The sequence below is a fragment of the Daldinia vernicosa genome, assembly GCF_022497035.1.
Source record: "Daldinia vernicosa strain CBS 139.73 unplaced genomic scaffold F5Y00scaffold_38, whole genome shotgun sequence".
Taxonomy (NCBI): Eukaryota; Fungi; Ascomycota; class Sordariomycetes; order Xylariales; family Hypoxylaceae; genus Daldinia; species Daldinia vernicosa.
The window spans coordinates 103,091-127,564 of NW_025953954.1; the positions used below are offsets into that span (position 1 = coordinate 103,091).

The following is a 24,474-nucleotide window of genomic DNA, read 5'->3' on the forward strand; positions in this document are numbered from 1 at the left end:
CGAAGTAATATTTTGAATACATTTATACAAGTGATATTTATAGGTGTCTTATTCTGACATCTAGTGCGAACTAGGTAGTTCACGACAATACATAGTTTGGTAGATTAGTTTCTTATTTTACATCTCGGTAAGTCTTCTTCGTAGATTTGCCTGTCCATCCTATCCCATCTCCATCTACTTCTCGCCGTGGAAAAAGCCAGAAGGCAAGCTATCCATGCGCCCATACGATGCTACGCTAAATGTGAGCGCCTCTCCTTTGATATGAAGTAGAGGGCTTATAAGCGTTAGTTATCCAAGATATCTATTCATCCTGGTTCTCCAATTCTGTGATGGCATTGCGATCTACTTAGCGAAACCAGGCACGGAAACCTACGTCGATACTGTGGCGTCGGGAGCACCAGTAGATTCCTTCGACGGGCGGGTCGCACACACAGCTATTACCTTTTGGACTGAGTCTCGCGCCTCGATACGCTCGTAGTACTTTTTCAAATTCTCGAACTCGGCTTCATCTTGTCCAAATAGATCTTGGCCTTGAACCCTGATTATATCGTGAAGGACAGGCCAAAACGCAAAGTCGGCCGGGGTCATAGTAGGTCCCGCGATGAAATCGTTGCCTTCGGCTGCGTAATTCTCCCATGTACTCAATTCGGACTTCAGTGTTTTGTGCTTTCTTAACAAGGCAATCCCTTGCAGAAAGCGAGTGCCCTCTTTCTCAAAATCCCTGGGCGGGATACTTCTAGGCCTAGGGCCGTAAGAGCATTCGAGATACAACATGATTGGGCTCTCACCCTCAATAGTCGTCTTTGGAAAATCATTATCGACAAACTTGATACGGAGGTCCTTAGGAATGGCGAAGGGGTCATTGGCAAGCCATCTATTCTTCCACTTCAAGACTGGCGACATGCTACCTCTCGCATAGCTAACTCCATACTCGGCTAGCATCAGTTGAATACTCATATTAACGACTGGATCCGATGACAGGAATAGTCGAGGTGCGGTGGAGATGTGCAAAACGTCAAATCCTATGCCATAATGTTCCTCCCAGTTGAATTCTGTCGACTGGTTTTCCCGACCGAAACTTTGCAGCATTTTAATAGCCTCAGGCGTTTGTCCATTGATCACATTTTTCGCGCCCTCTCTCGTCTTTGATGTAGCCCCTTGTCCCCATATCAGCTTGTTTTCACGGTCCAAGAAGGTCCCTATCCTTCTGAACGTCAACGAAATACGACCACCGTCGTAGGCCAGCTCCGCATCTGATTTTTCGCGGTTAATCCTCTTGTCTTGTCGAATGCCATGGAGCCATCGCATATTTGTCTGCAATCCCATCTGAAAAAGCGAATTGTGAGGTAGACATGCTCGTTGGACTTGACGTTTTATCGTAGGCAAAGGGTCCGCATCCACCGAATCATCATCATTTCTCGGTTGTCGCTTTGTCCGTAGCGTCATAGTCCGTTCAGCACCCAGGCTAACATTAGCGATAAAGCTGCCCTTGGAAATATCCAGCGTTTTGTCGCTATGTTCTGAGATATAGTCGCTACCGTCACGGTAAAACTGTATAAGGACGTGGTTTAGAGGATGTCCCAATTGTTTTTCGACTACCTCTTTAATCTCGAGCACTGCGGGGGAGAATGGTAGCAACGGAGGCGACTCGTCTGATGGATGACGGTAAATAGGCATGCTGCCATCCTCATCCACTTGTCCTTGGACGGCGACGAGTCTTGGCACCTCGCCGCCCTGGTGAGACATGCGCTGCCATTGCACCTCGTCTCTTACCCTTTCGAAGATATTCTCAGATAAGGGGTGTGGTAATACGTCGTAGACAACCTTAGTATCACCCTCACATAGAGGCTCGCCCTCCCTTAGTTTTGGCTGGTCTCCAGGCGCCATTCTTCTACTATCGTCAACTTCAATGCTCGAAATCTCCGACGGACCTTGGATCCGTTCTGGGTGCTTCTCGTTTAGTGTCTCACTCACAGTCCCTGATGATTCTGTTTTATTTTCTAAAGAAGATTTAGGGTCACTCTCTTCCGCTGACGGTTTGGATTTGTCGCTTTTTAATCCGACTGAATCGGAAACACTCTGTTCTTCCTTTTTGTCTGGTTGTTGTGTTTTCTCTAAAGTTTGCTGAGAGACAATGGTTTTACCCTGAGTTGGTGGTTGTGCTTTGTCCTGTAGTAAGACTTGCGCATTATCACTATTTTTATTGCTATGACTACCTTTTTGTGAGTCATTGTCATCCGCTTTTTGGTGCCGTGGCTTCGATTCGACTTGACTCGCGGCCGGAACCGATGAACTAGCACGTGACTTTCGAATACTCTCCGCTGTTGGCTTTGTTGATTTCACCAAGGGCTGAACCGATGGCGTTGGATGTTTCGTGGGTGATTTGACACGGGGAATATCGGCTGCGCGCTGAGAATTTAGCGACAGGTTCTCAAATGAGGGTAATAAATCTGAGGCTGAGGACGCAGCAGCATCATCCTCTTCCCCGGCACGACGTACTGTAGAGTATCCGCCGGCTGGAGAAGTTGCCGGTCTATCACCTGGCCTTCTCGACGGCTTCGACTTGGGCTTAAGAGACGCCACGATGTTGGCCGAGAATAAAACATCGCAGCCCGTAGTTTTCGAAATCTGCTTGATGGAATTACGGTGTTGCATTATGTTGTTATAGCCGCAGCAATCATCGACTATCGTGATCGTGTATCCATGGCTCGCAGCGTCGACGGCGGTAGCCATAACGCTAATATTAGTCATAGATCCGCAAATAAAAAGCTCTGTGACAAGCCTCATACGCAGTAAGCGAAGTAGCTGTTCTGACCTGAAAGCCGAGTAATAAGTCTTCACGACTGAAAAATCCCTAGGTCCGACAGCCCCTTTTATGATTGGGTGCATCTCCACCCCGGAAGAGCCTGGTCGGACGCATTTCGGTAGGTTTGGAGATTCCTGGGTTAGAAACGCCTCGGGGGACTCGGCCTGTTGATTCGTCTGTGGTGGTGTTGGCCGCCGCCGACCCCGCGGAGGATCTGGGGATTGGGAGTGGCTCGGCCGATCCGATATAAGAATTTGTTCTTCCTGAGAAGGCCGCGATTTCTCGAATCTGCTACATACCCAGATGATGTCGTCACCTCCTGCTCGTAGCGACGTCGCCAAGCTTGCTATCCGCTCTGGGAGATCCGAAGGCATCTTGATAGGTAGGGCGCCATCCTCAGCCAGAAAATCATTCTGGGGGTCAAGCACGATCAACGCTCTGCGGGTAGTCAGAGACGGGAGAAGACTCCTGTCTATAGGAAACATGTTTATCAAGAAACTCGCTTGCAATGTCTAAAGAACTTCTAAGACGGATATTGGTTAGAACCGTGATATATAAAGTAGTTAGGTTAGTCGGTTAGGTAGCTAACTTACTTTATTCTATTTTTTATTTTTTTGTTTTTTGTTTTTTATTTTTTCTTAAAGGGTATATCAACTGTTACGACATGCTCGGAAATAGCAGCCTCATTGTCGGAAGACTCGAGGTTGACGGCGAAGGGCGTGATATAAAGTAGAGTCTACCTATACTGGGATATATGTATCACCGGGGCTGTAGAATAGGCTTGGCAATCCTCGTCCGGACGAATATAGTTGGACCGCCAAGGGAAAAGCCAAGGAAGGCCAATCCACCAATAAACCAGACCAGGATCCAAGTAGATGAATACACTATACTTGAAGATCGGGAGCGGACCGAGATAACGAGAAGACCGATATAGTATAATCGTTAAAGAGGAATAAAGGAGCCGAGGTCAGGTCAGGTGAGAATTCGCGTTGACGGTATTATATATAACGCTAGGACATAAAAGATGGATTCAAAATGTGAAGATAAGGGCTAGTAGTTAAATGTGAATACGAAAGTAAAGAAGATATGACATGTATAACTTGCGTTAGGTACTCTTGGCCGAGTTATTAAATGTATCGACGAAGAGTCAGACAGAATAAAGGTTGGTCACAAGTCACGAAGATTAAGAGACCAAGACCATAAATGGAAAGATCAAATTAGGAAGTATGGATAGAGGATATGGATAGAGAGGGTATGAATAGAGGGTATGGATAGTGGTATGGATAGTATGGATGCAAAGATGGGGGCAAGGGTTTTGCTATAAACGGTCCTGTCCTAATATGACGATGAATAGCATCTGCATGCATGTGCAGTCATCTAATAACAGCTCGACATATTGCTGTATACCTGGTATGTAATAGTAGTAAAATTTCCTTTCTTTTTTATTCTTCCGTTCGGGGAATGAAAGCGAAAATGGGGGGGGAGAGAAGAAGTTGACAGGGGGAGGGGGGGATTGGAGATGGGGGGGGGGAGTTGGAGGGGTGTGAGACGAGGAAAAAAAGAAAAAAGAAATAAGAATAAAAATAAAATAAAATAAAATAAACCAAAAAGAGAATGCCTACGGGATTAGATTGAGTGACGTTTACTCCATTTGTCCATGTTCGTTCCTTTTTTCAAATATTTTTAATGCTCTTAGTTATACCTTTTTTCTTTTCTTTTCCTTCCTCGGGATCTTCGTATCCAGATAGGTGTACATGTACATAATATATCAAAGTGCTGCTGCGTTTAAAAAAAAAAAAAAAAAAAAAAAAAAAAAAAAAAAACCACATGGCAAACTAGAGCTATTGGGGGGAAGCTCGAGGCGAGACCCCCATCTATATTGCTCCATCTAATCCGTCCTGTACCTACCTCTTTCAATTCTATTTTTTAGTGGTGATGCGACCAAGATATAGTACATATAGTACCTACCTGTAGGCTTATCTACTGGAGTTTAGTGGTCAATTTAGTGGTCACGGTGATCCACTGATTTGTAGGTAACAGGCGCCTGCAACGGTGGACGCAGCTTGAGGCACCTTTTATTTTTATTTTTTCTCTTTAGGTACCCCACCAATATGTCGTCTATGTACCTATATACTTCTTTTCTTCTTCTTATTCTTCTTCTTCTTTTAACCCCCAATTTTGTTCTTCAAGACAATGCTTTATAATATTGGAGAAGATACATTATACCACAGCCGAAACATTCAACGCCGTATCACCTTGAATATTTAATTTAGGTACCTAAAGTACCTGGGTACGGTATTTAAGTACCTACCTACCTAGGGACCTATTTACATCATTCATCTTTTAATACGACGTAATTCATTTTATCTCTTTCTTAACTACGGAATACATAACTATCTCTATACACAAACACGTATTCAAAATGTGTCAAATATGTACGCTCGGGCCGGTAGTCTGCTAAATCTGACGGGGAGGTCAATGCGGATCTGCGAAGCTAAATCTATTGCGGCAGATCCGAAGGCCAACGTGATTCCGCCAATCTGTTCTAGACCTTCTCATCGAAGGCTTACAAGACCTGGCAAGCCTTGACAGGATTCCCTTGTCCCTTGCCGAGCCCTGCTACACTATGTACATAAGAGAAACCCTGTTGACGAAATTCCCCGCTATGACTGAGATGATTGAGATGATTGAGATATCCACCGAGCGGATGCACTTCGTCCCCTTCGTTTGAGCTTGACTCGATTCGGCTTGTTGATCAGACTATAATGCTCTGATCTAATCCTCTCCGGTGCGGATAGCAGCATATAGACGCAGAATAAGTCGCTACGATACCTGCCGCGATCTACAATGCCGCATGCCAAATCAGAAGCGAGCATCTAATTTGCCTTGCTGATTTACCTTGCTGCATACATACCCATACACGCCCATACAAGCCCATACACGCCCATATATATTTATATTCCCCATTCGAGGCCATATAACTAGGCCCATGGTTATCCTAATTGGCTTGGTCGCGCATGTATGTATGTATGTCCCCGTAGTCACAGCGCTATGCGTGAGGCATTAATCATGTGCTGTTTTACATGCCAGATCCAATTTGACACGAACATCCGTCATGGATCGATGGCGAGGCAAATAAGCAGAATAATAGGAATCCGGTCTCGTGCTGACCGCCCCTTGCGCAAGTCCTGTAGGTGACGAGGTGCGTAGGTGTAAAGGTGTGTAGCTCCTGACGATCCCTCTGGATAGTCTCACGCCTCGCTATGTATAGGTGACCATATACATAGACAGACGCACATACATGGCAACGATTCGTTTCCTATCTGGTAGTATTTTCATCCCGGGCCATAGATAGGTAGGTTGATTGCCCTGTCGATGGCTACACTAGGTACGACGTGATACATTTGGTATTCCGTACAGTACAATATAATATTTAACCGCTCGCAAGGACAACCGTGCCTCGATTAATAAGAAGAAGAAAAGAAGATGACGTTCACGTGGGTGAAACTTCATGATATTTGCCCATCTCCAACTACAATTCTCCATCGTCATTGGCCGCCCTATCTGCTAACTACTTATGTAGCTCATCTTTTACCTGACGTAGGGCCGTAGGCAAAATACTACATATTAACATGCTAAGGCGTGTAAAAGGGAACCATGCAGGGTGTGGATCGTTCCCCAGTTCAACCCCACGCCGATGCCCTGTCTTCTCGCGACTACTATGTATGTAGCTTTGCCTGCCCGTGTTTTCTTAGATATATGAGATTTACTCTCCCTGTTCTCTCGCTCGGTTTTGGATAAGTTAGGTAGACACCCTTACGATCGAGTTAAATCTACGGGTCCGCATTTCCCCGTAGGTATGACTTCTAGAAGGTAGCAAGGATCTGTTTTCTTCTATATGCGAAGGGTGTACGATAAAGCTGGCCGTGCGAATCCTACGGGAACGACGGGAACGATGGGGATCTTATTGCCCTGACGAGTCATGGCCAAATTCTCGCGGGTGTTTAGCCAGGCACTTCGGGGGCGGGGCGGAGGGGGGGGACGAACTGTCAGCGAGTCACACGTAAGATGTTTATTATTGCAGCCGTCTTTTTAATTCAAAGGTTAATTCATAGGTTGGTGAACGAGGCAGCGAGGAAGAAGACCGTTGTAGGTGTTACCTCGATCGCACTGACAACTGTAGGTACATGCAGTCGATACAACCCCAAACGGCCTCCTGCTTCTACATACAGACGGATACGTAGACGTACATATAACAAGCATTCACTACTGCATATACATACATAAACGTACATATTCTTTCGGGTCTTCCCCGAGGGCCGCGTGTCGGAACTGTTTGTGTCGAGCCGGGGTGGGAAACTTCCGAGCGAGATACGAAATTAGATGGCGAGTCCTTGTCATATAAGAGTGCAAGAAAAAAAGAAAAAGCAACCAATGTACAATATAGGTATACATTATACTACGAATGTACGAGCGGGCTGTTCCGTAACTCCCTACATATTCCCGGTGCGGGAGGAACGGGCCATGTCTCAAAGCGGGAGGTGAGTTTACGGAGCTGAAAAAAGAAAAGAAGAAAAAATTAAAAAGGACGGGCCAATGTCGAAATGAAGTTACGACGATGACGATTCGGCCGAGTAAGTGCAATTTACGCATGCCTGTAACTGGGCATGTGAGAAGCGGTTGGTCGACTCCCCATGTCACGTTTATTATGCCGTCTATCCATAGTAGACAACACGTAGCAACCATCCGAATCATCTACCACTAGGTATAATTCTTTAAGAATCCAATTTTCAACCTACAACCGACGTTAGGATTTTAGTATACCGTCTCCGATTCCGAGAGGCGCTGGCCTTACTGATCCGATATCAGGTAACTCCTGGGGGGTCGTATTGAGGACATGACTTTTCATACCTATCGGATCTTTAGCTTCCCTTCTAGTCTATCGTCTGTCTATGTATGACTGATTCTAGCAATATCTATCCGACCTCTTCCATTTCCCCTGACTCTCATTGGGCCCTCGCTCGTTGGGTTTCCTTTTTGCCCCTAACCGCATTTTTTTTATTCTAGAAGAATTATATTCCTTGTCCTAACATCACTTACTTACCTACCTACCCCTGCCGTATGCATAACATCGTGTAGCGGCACAAAGGAAGGAATTTAAAAAAAAATGGATTGACAGATGGAAATTCTCATCCCGTGGCCAACTTTCTCATCATTCGTCAGCTTGAGTTGAGCGAATCTTTGGTCTTCAGAGCCTGATTTGCGGCCTTCGGATCGTCAAGACCCAACCGAACACGCTCGTCACTTCGCCCGCCGTAACATTTGTGATTACAACCTCATACTGTAGCAGCCGCCAGATGTTGATTTATGGCACTTAACTGCCGAGTGATCTCACTAAAATTTGGCCGCTTGACTCCGGTTGGATCCGAACACTCACGATGCAGAGCCGCGAGCAGCACACCGACTCGCAACTCTTGCTCGTCGAAGTTGGGCCTGATGATTCGCCAGACGTCTTCGATCAGGTGGGCGAAGGCAAGCGCTTCGACTTGCTCGATTTTCTTGTGGTCTAAATTATTTAAATTACCGTAGATAGATGCTGCGCCGAAGTCGCCCAAGAGCGCGTGCCCCCTTTCGTCGTAGAGCACGTTATGCGCGTATATATCGCCGTGTGCGACGCCTCGGCTGTGCAGGTGTTCCGCTGCGGCAGCAACGCCCTGAAGGATTCGCAAGCCCTGCCGTGTGGTTAAACTGATCTCCTGCGAAAAACAGTCCCTTGTGCAACTCTGCAAGGACGGCGGGAGCCCTAGGGTTCCGTATTGCGCTGTGACAAGTTGCATGACAAGCCCTTCCTTATCGGGGTGATCAGTAATCTTCCCCAGAGGATCTATGAGATTAGCGTGGGATCCCGCCGTGATGCACGCCAGCATCTCATCGGCAGGCGTCCCATCGCTTGTAACATCTCCCTTGAATAACTTGATAGCTACTTCTCGAGCCTGGCCCGTCCCGTTCCATAATCCCTTTGAGATAATTCCCGAAGCACCCTCGCCTAGAAGGTTGTGAACATGAAGATCTGTCCAGCTGACCTCGGGAAGAGAGCTGAAAGGAGTGGTGTCACGAACATCCTTTGATGTCGCGGTTAACGAGCAACACGGATTGCCAGCAAATGAGAGGAAAGCCAGCTCAGGTAGGTCAAAGAGCCAATTTGGAAGTTCTTGGATGCGATTGGCAGAGAGTCGTAATAGGCCGAGCTTCCTACATGCGACCATCTCTTCCGGCAGGCAACGCAGCTGGTTTCCCGCCAGCATGCATTTTTGAAGGCGTCCACACCGCCCGATGCTTTTAGGTAGGGAGCTTATCCGATTGTTGGTCAGGATCAACCAGCGAAGTTTCGGAGGCAAAGAATCCTCCGGTACGTTGGTCATCTGGTTGCCGCGAAAAGCGACCATCTCGAGCTCGGGACATGATGCTAGCTGTTTAGGAAAGACGGTGAAGTTGCAGTCGGAGAAGAATGCTATCCTGAGCTTCTTTAGGCGACCAAAGTCTTCTGGTAAGCTGGATAGCCCTGTCCCAGAGAGGTCGAGATGTTGGAGCGAACAGGCCGCGTCGAAAATGTTGGTTGGAAAGGAATGTAAGGGGTTTACTACTTTCAACTTGGTGATCTCGCCTCGCGACCCATCATCCTCTGTACCCGAACTCGCCTGTAGATGCATCGCGCGTCTGAAGTTGTTTATTAATTCGATTTTATCATGTTTTTATCATGTTTACAGAAAGGGTTATAGTACGAAATAATAAGCCCAAATAGATGAGCTGGGATGTTAGAAGCGCCACAGGGATGAGATGGCTAAGCCTTTACGTATTGTACTTAGCAAACGACGATAGAAGCATCGAAGCATCGCACAAGCAGATAGGATATAATAAGGAGATTGTTAGGAATTTAACCGTTGATTGAAAGGCGACTGCTATCAGGTATCTATCTATCTACCATAGCGGAGGTGGGGGGTTTCACGGAATGGTTCCACCGACGGAATGGTTTCGTGGGGAGCAACGTTTTTAGGTTTTAAGGCCTCTGATTGGTCAAATCCCGAATAATAGTGGGGCTTATTTTTATTTTTAAAATTTTACCTTACTAAAACCGTTCCCTAACCGTAAAACCATTCCATTTTATACTATCGTTACTTGTATTATATAATCGTTCCAATTGTCTTAGTGAAAAAAAAAAATTTTTAAAATTTTTTTTTCTAAGTTAAAATTTTAATTTCTTAGAAGTAAAGGTTATAAGGACTAAAATCAATTGAATTTTTGAATTAATTCGATGAGACTGGCCACCTCGTCCCATTAGCTCAAATGTTCAAACCTTAAACCTTATTATGGGGTTTAAGGTACGTACTACAATGTACGAACGCGGGAGCTGTGGGTTCGAGGCCCAGTCAAGTCAGTCTTTCCATTTTTTCAATTTTTTCAATTTTTTGCCCCACTTTTCTTGAAAATTGAGCTAATCAGAGGCCCTAAAGCAAAACCGTTGCGCCATACGAAACTATTCCATACTTTTGGAACCATTGTATAAAATAAAATGTGCTAACCTGATTACAATGATATCCGTATGTAAAATAATTATAAAAATCGGAACCGTTCCTTGAAACCCCAAACCTCCGCTATGGTATCTATCTATTTATCTAAGCGGTAACATTGAATGATGAATAATAAAAGTCAAGTTGTACTTGATAATCATATTATGTGCATAGGTAGGCTATAGAAAATTAAACGTACCTAAGACAACATTGAACTTCTTCAACATATTAATGATTAATGCATAAGATCATTGGGCCAACTGTTATAAATTCCTCAATATCAGATTGGCAAATTATTATGTAGTTATCTATAAGTAGAACATTAGGTAGTTATACAAGGAGCCTGGTTGAATTAATATACGTAATCTATTGTTTACAATTCATTAAGTACCTAAGTACTTTCAACACAATCATGGCAACAAATAAAGACGACATCATCCTTCACGATGCTGGTTTTCTTTAGTCATCTCTAAGACGGGCAGTTAGTCACAGTCAAGCCACAATCAGATCTTGTAGCCACATGGATACTGCAGATATACCTAGGTACGTACCGATTAACGACATGTACCTAGGTACCTAACACACGAGCAGCAAGTCGCGGCTCCACTTTAGCCGGCAACTTGTGAATTGGAGGATCCCTGTCGTCCGAGCTTGTTTCCTTCGTTAGCATCTTCAACTTTCAAACTAAAGCAGCCTTGTAGTCCATATCTCTCTCTAACCACTGCTTCGCATGAGGCTATTCAACATATTTTCAATATCGCCTCTTTAGATTTTTAAATCCGACAATATATACCCCCTTGCGGTTCCCTGAATCTCTCGGGGTCGGAGAGGTCAGAGATCCGTCGTTACCGCGCCCGTTCGCAACATTGTTGTTTACGACTCGATAGCTACTCTACGTTCATTCGTTCGTTCCTTAGATACCAAGACCAGCGAGACTAGACTAGAAACCATAGGTGTCTTAGGGAGGGTGTATGACGGGCAGTCAAGCTCGCCGAGCTTGAATACTACAGAATTTCCTTCACCTACTCGACATCACCTCCGTATTAAACACGCGATACCTCGCTAGCAACATTTAATAGTCTGGTTTTACCTTGCATACAACTACAAGGCCCGCGTCCCTAGCCATTTTTGCATTACCAGGGCGAACCGCGTGGAGGCACCAGGATATTGGATACATACCTAGGTACATACCATAATACTCCTGCGAATATCCGATCTTTAAACTAAGGCCTGGAGATCCGTGCTTTTTACGAACCCTTTGCCTAGTTCGCCTTCTCTATACTCGCCACTACAGTCCAGTGATATTCGTATTCTAGACCCTACTTGACAGTTCATTTGATATCATGGATTTCTCCCTCAAACGTGCCGTTCCTACCGACGATGAGAATTTACAAGAGCCTGAGGCTAAGCGACAACGAACTATCGAACCCGACTCCCGCTCTGTTACACCAGCTGATATCGACCTATCAGAGAGACCGATTTACGATGTGGTGAGACGTCCGAATGCCGAAGACTTTGGTAGAGATGGGCTTCGACGTTCTATCGGTGTAGCGCTGAAGCACGTGGGCTTCGACGCTGCTACTCCTGATGCTCTGGAAGGGTTTACGGAGACGGCTGATACGTGTATGTGCAAAATGGACACCTTGTCCACCTTGTCCTATAACTTATTATTCTAACTACGGTGTAGATATCACGGGCTTTATCGAGCACCTTCGTCGTATCGCCAATGCGGCAAGAAGAAACGACCCTATACCAGAAGATTTCGAGCTCATCCTTCGTCGTCACGATGTTGACCTATCGTCTCTAAAGCTACATCTTAAGAATCCTGTACGGGAAGAGTACGTTGCGCCATCGTTCTTCGACCCCGTAACGGAAGACGTTCAATACCTTCAGAAGCCGCGGCCATATCTAGGTGAAGAGCTGTCTGGAGAGAAAGAAAAAGAAGCCCGACCGTGGATACCAAAGAATTTCCCAGCATTCCCCAGCGCGCATACCTACCGATTCACCCCTGCGGAACAAGAGGCCGATATCGAAAAGGAGCAATTACAGGCGGAAGTAGATGCGAAGAAGGGCGAGGCAGCGCTGAGGCGAATCAACCGAGCTGCTAGAATTAGTCGACAGAAGGAGCTCAGAAGCGTTGCGCAGCGCGATCCGCTAAGTCGCAAACGACACCAGAATTGGGAGGACATGATGTCCGAGTTGCTACCCAAGGCCGGCCCGGCGCCGAGTAGTGCGCCAGATATTGCCGACCATAGCTCGATTGTTAACTTTGGTACTAAGTATGGACGGAAGGGAATACCTAAAAACAGCCGACGGCCACAGGCTGACCCCTTCAATGGCATGATTTGACGAATACATATCGACCAGTTGATCTCCGATGAAAGAGGACGCCACTACTTAATATTAATCGGTCATGATGCGTAGCCTTGGTGGTAAGATGCTCCCCTGTGAAACTGGCTTATTGTTTAGAGACTTAATTTGTTGAATAGCGAGGTGATCTTGGGAGCTACTTCTACGGCTATGTAGATGAAGTTCTATTAGACCGTCCTAGTCGTATATAGCGGTTCTCTACTACTCCGAGGAAGTGGCCGATGTTAGTTCTCACGCGCTCCCGTACGTCTAGACTTTAGGGGCGAGCGTGATACATGAGATACGGCTAGAGGAGAAAGTCGTCACTGAGGAAGAGCCGGGCCCTTCTGGGTTTAGCGATTTGGAGATACAAACTCAGATTTTATTGTTTACCTAAGATACCCAATTCAAGCGTCGTCGATATATTCGATTCTGGTTTGAGTATCGAGATAGAAGGTACTTACAGCCAACCCCTTTTGTTATTCTCTTGTAGGTCGTTACGTGTACGTACATAAGCGCATAGAGGCATGGAACTAATTACATGACCTTTAGGTACATACCTTAGGTACCTAGGGTACACGCTTGCCAGGTGAGAGGGGATTGATTTACAGCTGGCATAGCTAGTACCAAATTTAGGGTGCCAATTGGGATGCTGATTGGATAAAGCCCCGCTGATGCGGCAAGGCTGGTTTTGGTTTTCCTTAGCACCTGCCGTCAATTTAGCGATTTGACCCTAAGAAATTCGCACACAAAATTTCTCGGGGAAAATTTCAAGTTTGACGACTGTCACTTCGATCACTCGATCATCCAGCGAAGCACATCAACAACTCCTCCTCGCCAACAATATTAAGGTGTACTTCGCGAAAGATTCGAGTATCCCTTCACAATGGCCGAGCAACTTATTCTTAAGGGCACTCTCGAGGGTCACGTAAGTACTACTTAATGAATTAATATATTAATTCATCATCACCTGAATTCCTGGATTCAATTATCTGCGAAAAGCCGTCAACAGCAAACGGTAGCTAACGGATTTTGGTGTAATAGAATGGCTGGGTCACCAGTTTGGCTACCTCCATAGAGAAGTATGATCTATCACCTGCAATGTCGCCTTTAAAAATAATAATAATCGCAAGCTTACCTATCGTCGTATAGCCCCAACATGCTGTTGTCCGGCAGCCGTGACAAGACCCTGATCATCTGGAACCTCACTCGCGACGAGTCGCAATATGGTTACCCCAAGCGATCTCTCCACGGCCACTCTCACATCGTCTCCGACTGCGTATGTTATTTCGCTTTCCTGCTGAAAATAGGGCGATGGGATAAAAAAATAATTGAGAAACTTGCTGACGGGTTGGTACTCAGGTTATCTCCTCCGACGGCGCCTACGCTCTGTCCGCTTCTTGGGACAAGACCCTCCGACTGTGGGAACTCGCTACCGGCACCACCACAAGACGATTCGTCGGCCACACCAACGATGTCCTCTCCGTCTCTTTCTCCGCAGACAACCGACAGATCGTTTCGGGCTCTCGTGACCGAACTATCAAGCTGTGGAACACCCTAGGTGACTGCAAGTTCACCATCACCGACAAGGGCCACACCGAATGGGTATCCTGCGTCCGCTTCAGCCCCAACCCCCAGAACCCCGTTATCGTTTCCAGCAGCTGGGACAAACTTGTCAAGGTACGTTTTACGACATGTCCGTTTTTATCACGAAAGAAAAGGACCGGCGAAACCCTTTCAAATGATGCTTTGCATTTTAAAAAGTATTTGCTACTTCAGAGCTTGTTTACAAGCCATGAGACATCTTAACACCATTGCACTGATGATATACACTTCGCTATTATTTGCTTCCTACTCTCAAACGTGAGATTGGTATAAAGTTGCTAACTCGTGCCGCGTTAGGTTTGGGAACTCTCTACCTGCAAGCTCCAGACTGACCACATTGGCCACACCGGCTACATCAACACCGTCACCATCTCCCCCGACGGATCCCTCTGCGCCTCCGGTGGTAAGGACGGCACCACCATGCTGTGGGACTTGAACGAGTCGAAGCACCTGTACTCTCTGAACGCTGGTGACGAGATCCACGCCCTCGTTTTCTCCCCTAACCGATACTGGCTCTGCGCTGCTACTGCCAGCAGCATCATCATCTTCGACCTGGAGAAGAAGAGCAAGGTTGACGAGCTGAAGCCCGAGTTCACCTCGGTCGGCAAGAAGAGCCGGGAGCCCGAGTGTGTGAGCTTGGCCTGGAGCGCGGACGGCCAGACTCTGTTCGCCGGTTACACCGACAACATTATCCGAGCATGGGGTGTCATGTCGCGAGCATAAATCCTTTTCCCCGGGGGGTCGATATCGGTCATTGACTGGGCGTATGGGATGGGCTGTCATTTGAGCTTTTTACTAAGGGAAATGGCAATCTCTTGTGGCTGGCAACGGAATTACATTAGAAACGTTGCGTTGCCGCTCGGTTGCTGCCATCAGGTAACCCAAAATTTTAAGGAATCGTGAAGACAAATAATACCGTCTGTTCCTCGTGCTGATATTGTGACACGAGTCTGAATCTCGGAAGTTTTGATCTCTAAATTCGTAGATTCGTATGAGTTCTCCTGGCTGACGGCGACGCATAGGAGTTGGGCTACTGACATGGAATATTAGGATGTAGCTAAACTGAAATAATATTCATAAGAAAAAAGCCGAGGTTATGACATTCCTATTGCTCCAGATCTGTAAATTTATCTTTGATGTTATACATTTATACATATAGATTCAAGATTATTCTTCTAACCACCTACGCTCCCCATCTTACCTCGGAGTTCCTCTCTACTTGCACTTTCTTCTTGTATCTCTTCATGATTCACGGGTCCTGTTCTTCTATTCTCTGCTTCCAAATTATCAAAGTTCCCGCCGCCTACAGGAATCCTCGGACTCCGATGGATACTGCTGTCCACAATTTCCGAGTCCTCGTCTGTTTTGGAAAGAGTGCGGGATTGGTAGCTAAAAAGAGAGGAGGGCAGAGCAAACGAGGGCATACCGTTGCCGGGGGCGAAAAAAGGGGAAGATGTGCGGTGGCTTTTTCTCCTATTCAAGTTCCTTCTGCTCCCTCGGTTTGACCGTCGGAAACTTGAGCCGGCTGAATCGGAGCCCCGGTAGAAGGCGGCGATGCTGATGAGTGGTAGGCCGGCGGCTACGAGTGTTGTTACCCAGGATCCGGCGTCGAAGGGCAGGACGCGGGTATTTCCTGGTCCGGCTGCTATATCGAGCCCGGCGAAGAGACCTAGTTATTATTATATATTAGTTTGGTTTCTTCGCTTCGTTACGCTGTGACTTCACTCTTCTAGAAGTAAAATAAGAATTCCGCGACTTACAAGGCGCCAGCATAAGAATACCATTTCCGACAGCCAAAATCTCAAGCGAGCTTAGTCCCCTCCCACTGCTCCCACCCCCTTTCAAAGACAAGGCAATCGATAATTTGCGTCCCTTACCCCGGAGCACACGCCTCGTGGCTGCGAGGTGCAGTGCCAGATGCGTGAAGAAGATGCCGCAGAAATAAAATACCGACATCGCGCTGATCACCGCAGAGGCCTTGCCCACGTCGTCGAGAGGCACGGGGAGTGTGTGCCCCTTGACAGCTTGCGTGTAGTGCGCTACCCAGACAGCTCTGAGCGCGACGGCGGCTGCGGCCAGGGTCACGGCCAGGAATAGGACTGGAGGACGCCACCAGCCTTTTCCGATTCGGCCGGCCGTGGCGGAGCTAGATGAAGAGCTGGTGATGGTGATGGAAGAACGGAGAAATGGGGACGCCGAGTATACGCCCCAGGTCCGGACTAAGACGCGGCTTTGGAGCATGAGAGACGATTCGACTAGAGCGAGTTGCAGCACGCTTAATGCACTAGAAGCCGTCGTTATATTATACGCTTCAGGCGGTAAAACGGAGGCGTCACGGGTCCAGGCCACGTAGTACTCGGTCAGCGGGCCGGGGAAGTACAGCACGAGCAGGATGAGCCGGGTGACTGAGACGACGAGGCATAGGACCTGCGACAAGTGCACGGGACGCCGGATTTTGGCGGTAGGAAGAAGTAGGAGCGACGTTAGCAGGGATAAAAGGCAGAGGCCGAGTTGTACGCCATAGTTGATAGACGTGCTGGCGAGACGGACGCGCTGTGCGTTGATGACAGGTAGAGAAATAGGGATTAGAGGGGACGGGTCGCTGGCGTTGATATTGGAACTACCGACGATGAAGAATGTCTGGTTCCGAGGGTCAAGGAGAGCGTCCATCACAACACAGTTGGACACTTGCGGGAGCGATGATGAGAAACTATGGAGTTGAAGCTCTTATAGTATAGTTGGCGCCGTTCTACTCCATTTTCATTTACTCTTAGGCGCGGGTTCACGAGTCGCGTTACTACTGACTGACTGACTGACCACGATATACGCTCTGTACTGTACTTTATCCTCTATTCGAGAATGATTATTATAAGCAAATACGTTGGAAGAAAGGAAGGTAACTTGGGTGCGGCTCTCCCGTCGATATTAGATAGAATATTAGATAGACACAGAGAGACATACGTACATACGCCTCCTATTCTCGGTAGGTCAGGGCGTAAAAAAAAGAAAAAGAAAAAAAGGAAAGAAAAAGCAAATATGGATGTCAGCCCTGAATTACACGGCAACGCCTCTAGACCTTCCGACTGGACGCCCGCGTATATGCCTAGATATCTAGACCGTGTCTTATCCTAAGACTAGAGTCATAGAGGGAAAATACCCGATCGCCTGTCTTAGGTGTGAGGTCCTCATTCGTCCGATCGAAGGGGAAAGGGGGGGCAATGGGATGGGAGGGCCAACGGGCTTGTCCGCCGTAGCTTGACAGGATGGGTATACTATACATAATGGCATTCTTTCTCATCTCAGCCTCATGCCCCTACGGACGTTAGTTAGTTGGTATGTCATGCAGGGAAGGGGTCTTAGGAATTTAGCCATTTTGGGTGCTGTCGTTGATTACCTTAGGTAGTTTATGAGCCACTGGCTTCTGTCGTCTAGATTGCCGGGATTATGGCTGACTGGCTGGGTTTATGTCTATGGGTAAGGGATATTTCAACTGAGTCAACTAATTACCTATTATGTCTCATATTTAGTAAGGATATTTACGTTATTGATGTATTTTATATAGAATAAGGAATAATATGTACCATATAACTAATCTAGTTTACTTTCGATTAGGACAGGATCGACTTCATATATGGAGAGGGCATCGTCTTGATTATCCTCCTTACCGCTCGTACGGTTTACTTATACGCAGAAGAGATAAATGAGGGCTTGGTCAAGTTCTATGTAGTTTAAGAATAGACATGTGTTTCTACATTATACATAATTTATTCACAAGTCTCATCTCGCTAGACGTCCAAGTCCGAGGGAACGCATTAATAGAAATCAAATGTATTTAACTTAGAAATCAGTATGTTATCGCTGCTATTGTGAATAAATAATCTCGCGGAGACATGAATAACGCCAAGCTCTAGTAATATCCTCACGCATTAGTCTAAGGGTTCGCAGCACAGGAGGAGCATTAACTCAATCTTGTCATCATGTTAAATAACTCATTCTCGAATTCATAGCGGTACGAATACATTTTCTACAAACCCCTCCTAAGCTGCATAGATTAATAGTTTCGGGCATCTGATCGTAAAAGCATTGATCCCGCAACCCTTGACGCCCGCGTGCAAACCTAGAACTGCCGTCTTCACTTATGAATTTCGGCCGAATACATGGAGGAAAAAAGACAACGCCGGCCCTATGCATTTTATATCCGGTGAGGAAAATTGACCCTATGTCATCCGCCATCTTACCGGGACCCTCCCCTCTCCCTCTCCCTTTTGCTAGCTCTTGCTGACTTCGTAAAGCCAATGGCCATTCTTAGCGGATGCTAGCGCCAGAGCGGTCGGTGAACAGGCGGGTTCCAATATTCATAGCCTGAAGCTCTTGGAAGAGAAGCTTGGCGGCATACGGGATGTGGACCTGTGCAATCTTGGTCTTGTTCTTGCATGGGCGGCACTCAAATGAACCCTTGCTTAATATACTGTGAAATCCATGTTAGCATTTGACGAGGTGAAATCTAGAATAGGGACTTACGCAATAGGAGTCATCAGACCACAAATCTCGCAGACGTGGACTCTGAAGGCATCTGAAACCTCGAACAGACGCTCCTTGAGGAAAGAGGCGGCACCGTGAGCTATCATACAGTCACGTTCCATTTCTCCGAATCGAAGACCTCCATCCCTGGCACGACCTTCGACGGGTTGTCGGGTCATTATCTGCACGGGGCCACGCGCACGCGCGTGGATCTTGTCGTCTACCATGTGCCTAAGACGCTGGTAGTACGTCGGGCCGAAGAAGACTTGGGCTCGCAGCTTGCGCCCCGTGTGACCGTGATACATAATCTCAAAGCCGCGAGATTGGTATCCGTGATCACGCAGGAGGTTCGACACTGAGTCAACAGTGACATCGGTGAAAGGCGTAGCGTCTCCCTCCATTCCCTTAAGGGTGGAGACTTTACTAAGCAGACACTCGATCAAGTGAGCAATAGTCATTCGCGAGGGAATAGCGTGTGGGTTAATGATGATATCGGGGACGATGCCTTCGCGGGTAAAAGGCATGTCTTCCTGTCGGAACGTGACACCGATGGTTCCTTTCTGTCCGTGACGAGAAGCGAACTTGTCTCCGATTTGAGGAATCTTGGTGGTTCGAACTCGTACTTTAACGTAGCGTAAACCGTCGGGGTTCGTGGTGAGAATCACGGAATCAATAATACCGGTCTCGGTGCTACGAAGAGGCGTAGATGCGTCACGCTTGACATGCACTTTGGTGCGCTGGCCCATCTCCTCGTTGTCGGGATTGATCGGTGACGTCTTCCCGATGATGATGTCTTCTCCCAAGACACGGACACCGGGAGCGACAATACCGTCATCATCCAGCTTGTCGTATGTGCCTTGTTTGAGACGTAGCGTGTCCGCCCGGAATGGTTTTTCAAACGTCTCCACTGTGTTGATACCCACCCGCTTCTCGCAGTCGCTGTACGATCGGAAGAAGAGACTTCGGAAGAGACCTCGGTCTATGCTGCTCTGGTTCATGATTACAGAGTCTTCCTGGTTGTATCCCGAGTAACAGGCAATAGCCACAATGGCATTTTGACCAGCCGGAAGTTCTCGGAACTTTAAGAACTCCATAGAACGAGTCGTACCTAACGGCTTCTGGGGGTAGTAGAGAATGTTCGCCATAGTGTCCATACGGCGGTTGTAGTTGGTAAGATAAAATCCCATGGCTTGTTTACCCATAGCCGACTGGTACGTGTTTCTGGGAGACTACGCGGAAAGGTTAGCGATATAACGAAGGGGTCAGAAGATAAGCGCATCACGTACCTGATTGTGGTCCGGGAAGGGAATAATACTCGCGCAGATACCCAGGAGCATACTGGGATGGATCTCACAATGCGTATACATGTGCGTCGTAGGATTGACCTTAGTCTTGAGCCGCTTATTAATCTCATCTCCATTATCCTGAGACACATCGTATCCGAGCTTGCTCATCCGGTAGGTTTCTAAATCTTCGGGGGTCATGCAAATCATGGCCGTTTCTTCTTCCTCGGCATCGAGGTACTCGATAACACCCTCGTTGACTAGACCTTGCCAGCCAAAGTACTCCTCGCTTTCAGGGTCTAGTTCGACATCTGCTTCTAGCCTCTGGATCATCTCTTTAGTGAGAGCTAGCGAGCCCTTCGTAGTACCAGCCTCGGGATTATCCTCTTGCTGCACAACAAATAAGGGCCGCATGACACGACCAGCATCCGAGAAGATCTTGAATTCGCGATCACGGATATCGCGAACCAGCGATACTTCAGAGGGGATCTGGTTGGCCCGACGAAGCTGCTGGACGTCTCTAACTAGAGACTTGGGATCCTGGTGCACACCGATCCAAGATCCGTTAAGGAAGATCTTGGTGGCATTAGGGTATCTCATCGGTTCATATTCCTCCAAGACTTCCATATTCCTAGTAATCATATAGTCTACGATAGGATCTGTTGACGTACCCACGCTGATAGAGCACATAAGCGACAGATTTTTTACCAGCCCGCAAGCTTGGCCCTCGGGCGTTTCGGCCGGACAGACCAGACCCCAATGGGTATTGTGAAGTTGTCGAGGCTTCGCGAGTTTCCCGTCTCTTCCAATAGGCGTGTTCGTACGCCTTAAATGAGAAAGAGTCGAGGCGAACGTGTATCGGTTCAGAACCTGCGATACACCAGCTGTCGAGCTCATCGCCTTCTTCTGATCACCCCAGTTGCCTGTGGCGAGAGAGTACTTCAGCCCATTAGTTACAATGGCAGGCTTGGCGGCGAGCTCAATCTGGAAACGCCTGCCCGAATCGATACAGCGTTTGAGGTGATTTGTGATCTCCTGGACTAACCGACGAACAATATTCCGGAATAGCTTCGCAAGGAGGGGGCCTGCAAGGTCAAGACGCTTCTTACCGAAGTGATCGCGATCGTCGGTGTCACGTCGACCGAGAGCGCATTGAAGGAGCTTGTGAACCATATAGCCCAGGAAAAAGGCCTTTCTCGTTTCGCAACCTTCGGTTTGGGAGATATGCGGAAGCATCTCTTTCTGCAAGATATCCTTCGCAGCTCTAACACGACGATCGCGTGCTACATTGTGAGACTGCCTTCCACGCTTTCCAATGTAGTCTAATGCCACTTCGCGGTCTTGAATACAAAATGCTTCTTCGATGCAAGGGCGTAGCTTCTCAAGCATCTGGCTGTCATTGCGGTCGTAGCAAATATGGTTTAAAATCTCTTCGTCACTAACAACACCTAGAGCCCTAAAGACAATGGCGATCGGTAGGTCAGCCCTGACGAATGGGAGAGTGGTGTGGATGGTCTCGCCATATCCTCCTCTAGAGGCGTCACCCTTGGTATATAGTTTTAGCATAAGAGACGAAATGAGCCGCGAGCCCTTCTCGAGAGCACTTCGAATCTCGGCCGTGTAAGAAAACGGACTTGGCTGAGCCTTCTTGAAAACCTGAACAATATTCGCAGCGGAACGTTCCTGGGCGATGAGAACCTTCTCGCTTCCGTTGATAATGAAATAGCCACCTTGGTCGTAGGGGCACTCGTTCAACAAAAATAGATCATCTTCAGTCTCGCCGCTCAAATGGCATGCCTTGGACTTCACCATAATCGGGAGCTTGCCAATAAAAACTTGATCACTAGTCTTGCTCTGGCCACCCTCCGAGTCTAACACGTTGGTGTCTTCCTCCCAAATCAAGCGAGTCGGGTGCTTCCCAGTACTGTGCGCCTCGGCCTGCTGCTCCTCGTCCATCTCGTGGAGGGGAATGTCTTGTTCGATACAGACGGTTACTTTACTATCTACTTTCACATAGATCGGTGCTGCATACGTCATATTTCGATCGCGACATTCATAAGGAAGGAGAGGACCCGAAGTGTTGTCGCTTTCCATAGCGACGGGACGAGCAATGGTCACATGCCCAAGTTTGAGGTCATATCGACGGAGTGCGACGGTTCGGGCATCATTGGAGTTGGGACTGGGTTCATCGACGCTGATCTGTGAGTATTCCTCGATCAATTCTTGAATGGTTGTTTCTTGGAAATCATTGAAAGAGTCGATCTGTTGGGAAACTAAGCCCTTCCTCTTGAAGTAGGAGCCGATAACAGTCCAGCAGTCTTCTGGAGTAATAGTGTTATCATCACTATACTCCTCCTCGTACTCGTAGCCTTCCTCGTAGTCCGCCATGATGCAAGCCTAGCTCTATTTGGATCTATCGGTATTGCAATCGAGGCTGGATGCGACGTCCGGTTGGTAGGAACGGCCTTACGCGTGACGGACCGCAATCATGAAAGAGCTTTGTGATTAGGTGAGGATATCGAAGAAAAAAAAAAGAATGTCTAAATTTGATTATAGCGATATGCGGGGTCCAAGATACCAGGAAGCCTGCTAGAAGAAGGTAGAAGGCACTTGCAAAATAGCAGATGCCGAAAAGTAGCGCTCGTAGATGTCGAGGGGGAAAACGAAAGGGCGAAAACGAAAAGGCGAAGGCAAAAAGTACGCGTGTTGCTTTCCGACCACCGTGGTTTGACGCTGGTTTGACGCGATAGATTAGCGGTTAGCGGTACGTTCTATAATATTAGGATAGCATTAATGGCATCAAGAAGTATGAGAAACACACCACAATCCGTCTGCACCGACAAAACTTGATGTTTTGCCAAGTTCGGGGTATATTGTGATGGAGAGGGTAGATGATGTTTTTTGTTTGAGGATGCTCTCAAAGCTTTAAGGCTGACCAAGCAGAAGAAAGATTCTATCCATTCTACTCTACGGATTACTCCACCTACATAACACGCCCGGGGTGGCGAAAGTGGACTAGCCCAGACAGAATAGCGCCAAACTAAGTGCCTTTTTTTATTCTTGCAATAAGTCACACTCCAAGTTGTATTTCATACAACTTCGCCATTTCTTAATAGAAATTTCTCATTTCTTTTAAGGATTGAAATTTAATGACCTTATTTTCCTAATCCAATTTTTGGGAATTTCTTACTATTGTGGTTGCTGAGAAATAAGTTTACGAAAAGAAGGATATTATTTACCCAAGACTTAAAATCGGCACTTATTTTGACGCCTTTCTGCCAGAGCAAGATTAGTGGGTCTGTCATTTAGGTGACGTGCAGCCTTCTTCACACAGCTTACAGCAGCAGCTATCGATATAATTTTACCTTTTGTTGGCAGGTGGTCCACGTCACTATTATGAGTCACGGTGATAGCATTTAGGGAAGGAACGAGGCCTTAGGGCCTATACGGCCGAGTATATAAACAGATATGGTCCCGTAGTCTTTTTAGATTTAATAACGCGTTTGCAATACAAGACCAGTCCCACCCCTTTAATAAAATGGGGTGTATCGATAAGGGATTGGGGCTTCTTAGCCAAAGCCTGAATACACTCCTCTTTCCTTTCCTTATGATATTAATCGATCCCGTAATTAAGAATCTGTATTCACTATCTTAACTCGGTAGGTACCTAGATATTTTAATCATCATGCCGCTTCATAGGTATTGCTTGGTATTGTGATAGGATTAATGCTACTTGCGACTACAGAATACGCATTGCATAGGTTGAGGTCCCGAATGAAATGTTCAAGTTGATGGGAGGTCTTTATTACGTTCAATCCTGTAACTACCTAGGTTGAGTCACTCGACATGAACGACTCTATCTAGGTTTAAAATGTGAATTTTGCTATAATCATACTTTTTAACTATACCTTTAAAGGGAGTATCTTTGTTACATCCCAAAGCAAGGGTATGGCAATACCTAGGGGCTGGTTTCTTTGGACTCCGTTCTTCAAGACAGAAAAGAAGACATAAAAGCTTATGATGATGCATGTATTAACTAGCGATAACATAGTGCACTGCACTAGGAGGTTTTAATGCTGTTATATGTACTTGTATGGTTGCGTTTAAGAACACAAAAGGGGTAATAAAACAAATCCTCCATTTTGTCCAGCTTATTCGCGTACTTATCAGGGTATTAAAATAGAGAATAATGGTATCTGTCTATTACGCATGGTCCTTTGAGGAATATATATAGTCTCTGACCCTTTAATTTGCTAACCTTTAAATATAAGGGAGCCAGTATATCTAGCTTAAGTAAGTGAATCCTTTTGCTCAACTATTAAATTGAAAGGCCCTTAACTTC

The 24,474-nt window shown here is 46.8% G+C and overlaps 6 protein-coding genes across 6 annotated transcripts; 2 read left to right on the top strand and 4 right to left on the bottom strand.

Annotated features, from left to right (window-relative positions):
- Positions 1-3,460, bottom strand: F5Y00DRAFT_126982 (uncharacterized protein). The gene is made up of 3 exons (XM_048004144.1): positions 3,400-3,460; positions 2,500-3,329; positions 1-2,409 (listed from the first exon to the last, which is right to left on the bottom strand). The coding sequence occupies exons 2-3, from the start codon at positions 3,289-3,291 to the stop codon at positions 370-372; spliced, it is 2,832 nt and encodes a 943-aa protein (XP_047862905.1). The 5' UTR covers positions 3,292-3,329; positions 3,400-3,460; the 3' UTR covers positions 1-369.
- Positions 3,461-7,567: 4,107 nt separating this feature from the next.
- Positions 7,568-9,842, bottom strand: F5Y00DRAFT_242494 (outer arm dynein light chain 1). Its single transcript, XM_048008526.1, has one exon. The coding sequence runs from the start codon at positions 9,514-9,516 to the stop codon at positions 8,143-8,145; it is 1,374 nt and encodes a 457-aa protein (XP_047862906.1). The 5' UTR covers positions 9,517-9,842; the 3' UTR covers positions 7,568-8,142.
- Positions 9,843-11,251: 1,409 nt separating this feature from the next.
- F5Y00DRAFT_127077 (uncharacterized protein) lies at positions 11,252-12,858 on the top strand. The gene is made up of 3 exons (XM_048004146.1): positions 11,252-11,557; positions 11,611-11,997; positions 12,062-12,858. Exons 2-3 carry the CDS (start codon positions 11,718-11,720, stop codon positions 12,721-12,723), a joined length of 942 nt encoding a protein of 313 aa, XP_047862907.1. The 5' UTR covers positions 11,252-11,557; positions 11,611-11,717; the 3' UTR covers positions 12,724-12,858.
- Positions 12,859-13,090: 232 nt separating this feature from the next.
- On the top strand, positions 13,091-15,087 carry F5Y00DRAFT_127039 (cross-pathway control WD-repeat protein cpc2). Its single transcript, XM_048004145.1, has 6 exons — positions 13,091-13,179; positions 13,390-13,651; positions 13,768-13,805; positions 13,876-14,002; positions 14,086-14,403; positions 14,626-15,087. The coding sequence occupies exons 2-6, from the start codon at positions 13,610-13,612 to the stop codon at positions 15,049-15,051; spliced, it is 951 nt and encodes a 316-aa protein (XP_047862908.1). The 5' UTR covers positions 13,091-13,179; positions 13,390-13,609; the 3' UTR covers positions 15,052-15,087.
- Positions 15,088-15,200: 113 nt separating this feature from the next.
- On the bottom strand, positions 15,201-16,998 carry F5Y00DRAFT_264002 (fungal pheromone mating factor STE2 GPCR-domain-containing protein; the record flags this gene model as incomplete). The annotated part of the gene is made up of 3 exons (XM_048011587.1): positions 15,201-15,361; positions 15,530-15,997; positions 16,089-16,998. The coding sequence occupies 3 exons, from the start codon at positions 16,996-16,998 to the stop codon at positions 15,201-15,203; spliced, it is 1,539 nt and encodes a 512-aa protein (XP_047862909.1).
- A 1,138-nt stretch (positions 16,999-18,136) lies between these two features.
- Positions 18,137-23,066, bottom strand: F5Y00DRAFT_242520 (DNA-dependent RNA polymerase II beta subunit). Its single transcript, XM_048008527.1, has 4 exons — positions 22,954-23,066; positions 20,136-22,865; positions 18,850-20,078; positions 18,137-18,796 (listed from the first exon to the last, which is right to left on the bottom strand). The coding sequence occupies exons 2-4, from the start codon at positions 22,518-22,520 to the stop codon at positions 18,634-18,636; spliced, it is 3,777 nt and encodes a 1,258-aa protein (XP_047862910.1). The 5' UTR covers positions 22,521-22,865; positions 22,954-23,066; the 3' UTR covers positions 18,137-18,633.
- Between the last annotated feature and the right edge of the window lie 1,408 nt (positions 23,067-24,474).

Bases quoted from the DNA above. Each gene is read 5' to 3' on its own strand.
- F5Y00DRAFT_127077 (XM_048004146.1), top strand. From the start codon at position 11,718: ATGGATTTCTCCCTCAAACGTGCCGTTCCTACCGACGATGAGAATTTA. The intron at 11,998-12,061 runs GTATGTGCAAAA...ACTACGGTGTAG, and splicing joins TACGGAGACGGCTGATACGT to ATATCACGGGCTTTATCGAG.
- F5Y00DRAFT_126982 (XM_048004144.1), bottom strand. From the start codon at position 3,291: ATGTTTCCTATAGACAGGAGTCTTCTCCCGTCTCTGACTACCCGCAGA. The intron at 2,410-2,499 runs GTACGTCGTGCC...CTAAATTCTCAG, and splicing joins CAGCCGGCGGATACTCTACA to CGCGCAGCCGATATTCCCCG.
- F5Y00DRAFT_127039 (XM_048004145.1), top strand. From the start codon at position 13,610: ATGGCCGAGCAACTTATTCTTAAGGGCACTCTCGAGGGTCAC. The intron at 13,652-13,767 runs GTAAGTACTACT...TTGGTGTAATAG, and splicing joins AGGGCACTCTCGAGGGTCAC to AATGGCTGGGTCACCAGTTT. The intron at 13,806-13,875 runs GTATGATCTATC...ATCGTCGTATAG, and splicing joins TTGGCTACCTCCATAGAGAA to CCCCAACATGCTGTTGTCCG.
- F5Y00DRAFT_242494 (XM_048008526.1), bottom strand. From the start codon at position 9,516: ATGCATCTACAGGCGAGTTCGGGTACAGAGGATGATGGGTCGCGAGGC.
- F5Y00DRAFT_242520 (XM_048008527.1), bottom strand. From the start codon at position 22,520: ATGGCGGACTACGAGGAAGGCTACGAGTACGAGGAGGAGTATAGTGAT. The intron at 20,079-20,135 runs GTACGTGATGCG...CTTTCCGCGTAG, and splicing joins CCTTCCCGGACCACAATCAG to TCTCCCAGAAACACGTACCA. The intron at 18,797-18,849 runs GTAAGTCCCTAT...TGGATTTCACAG, and splicing joins GGTCTGATGACTCCTATTGC to TATATTAAGCAAGGGTTCAT.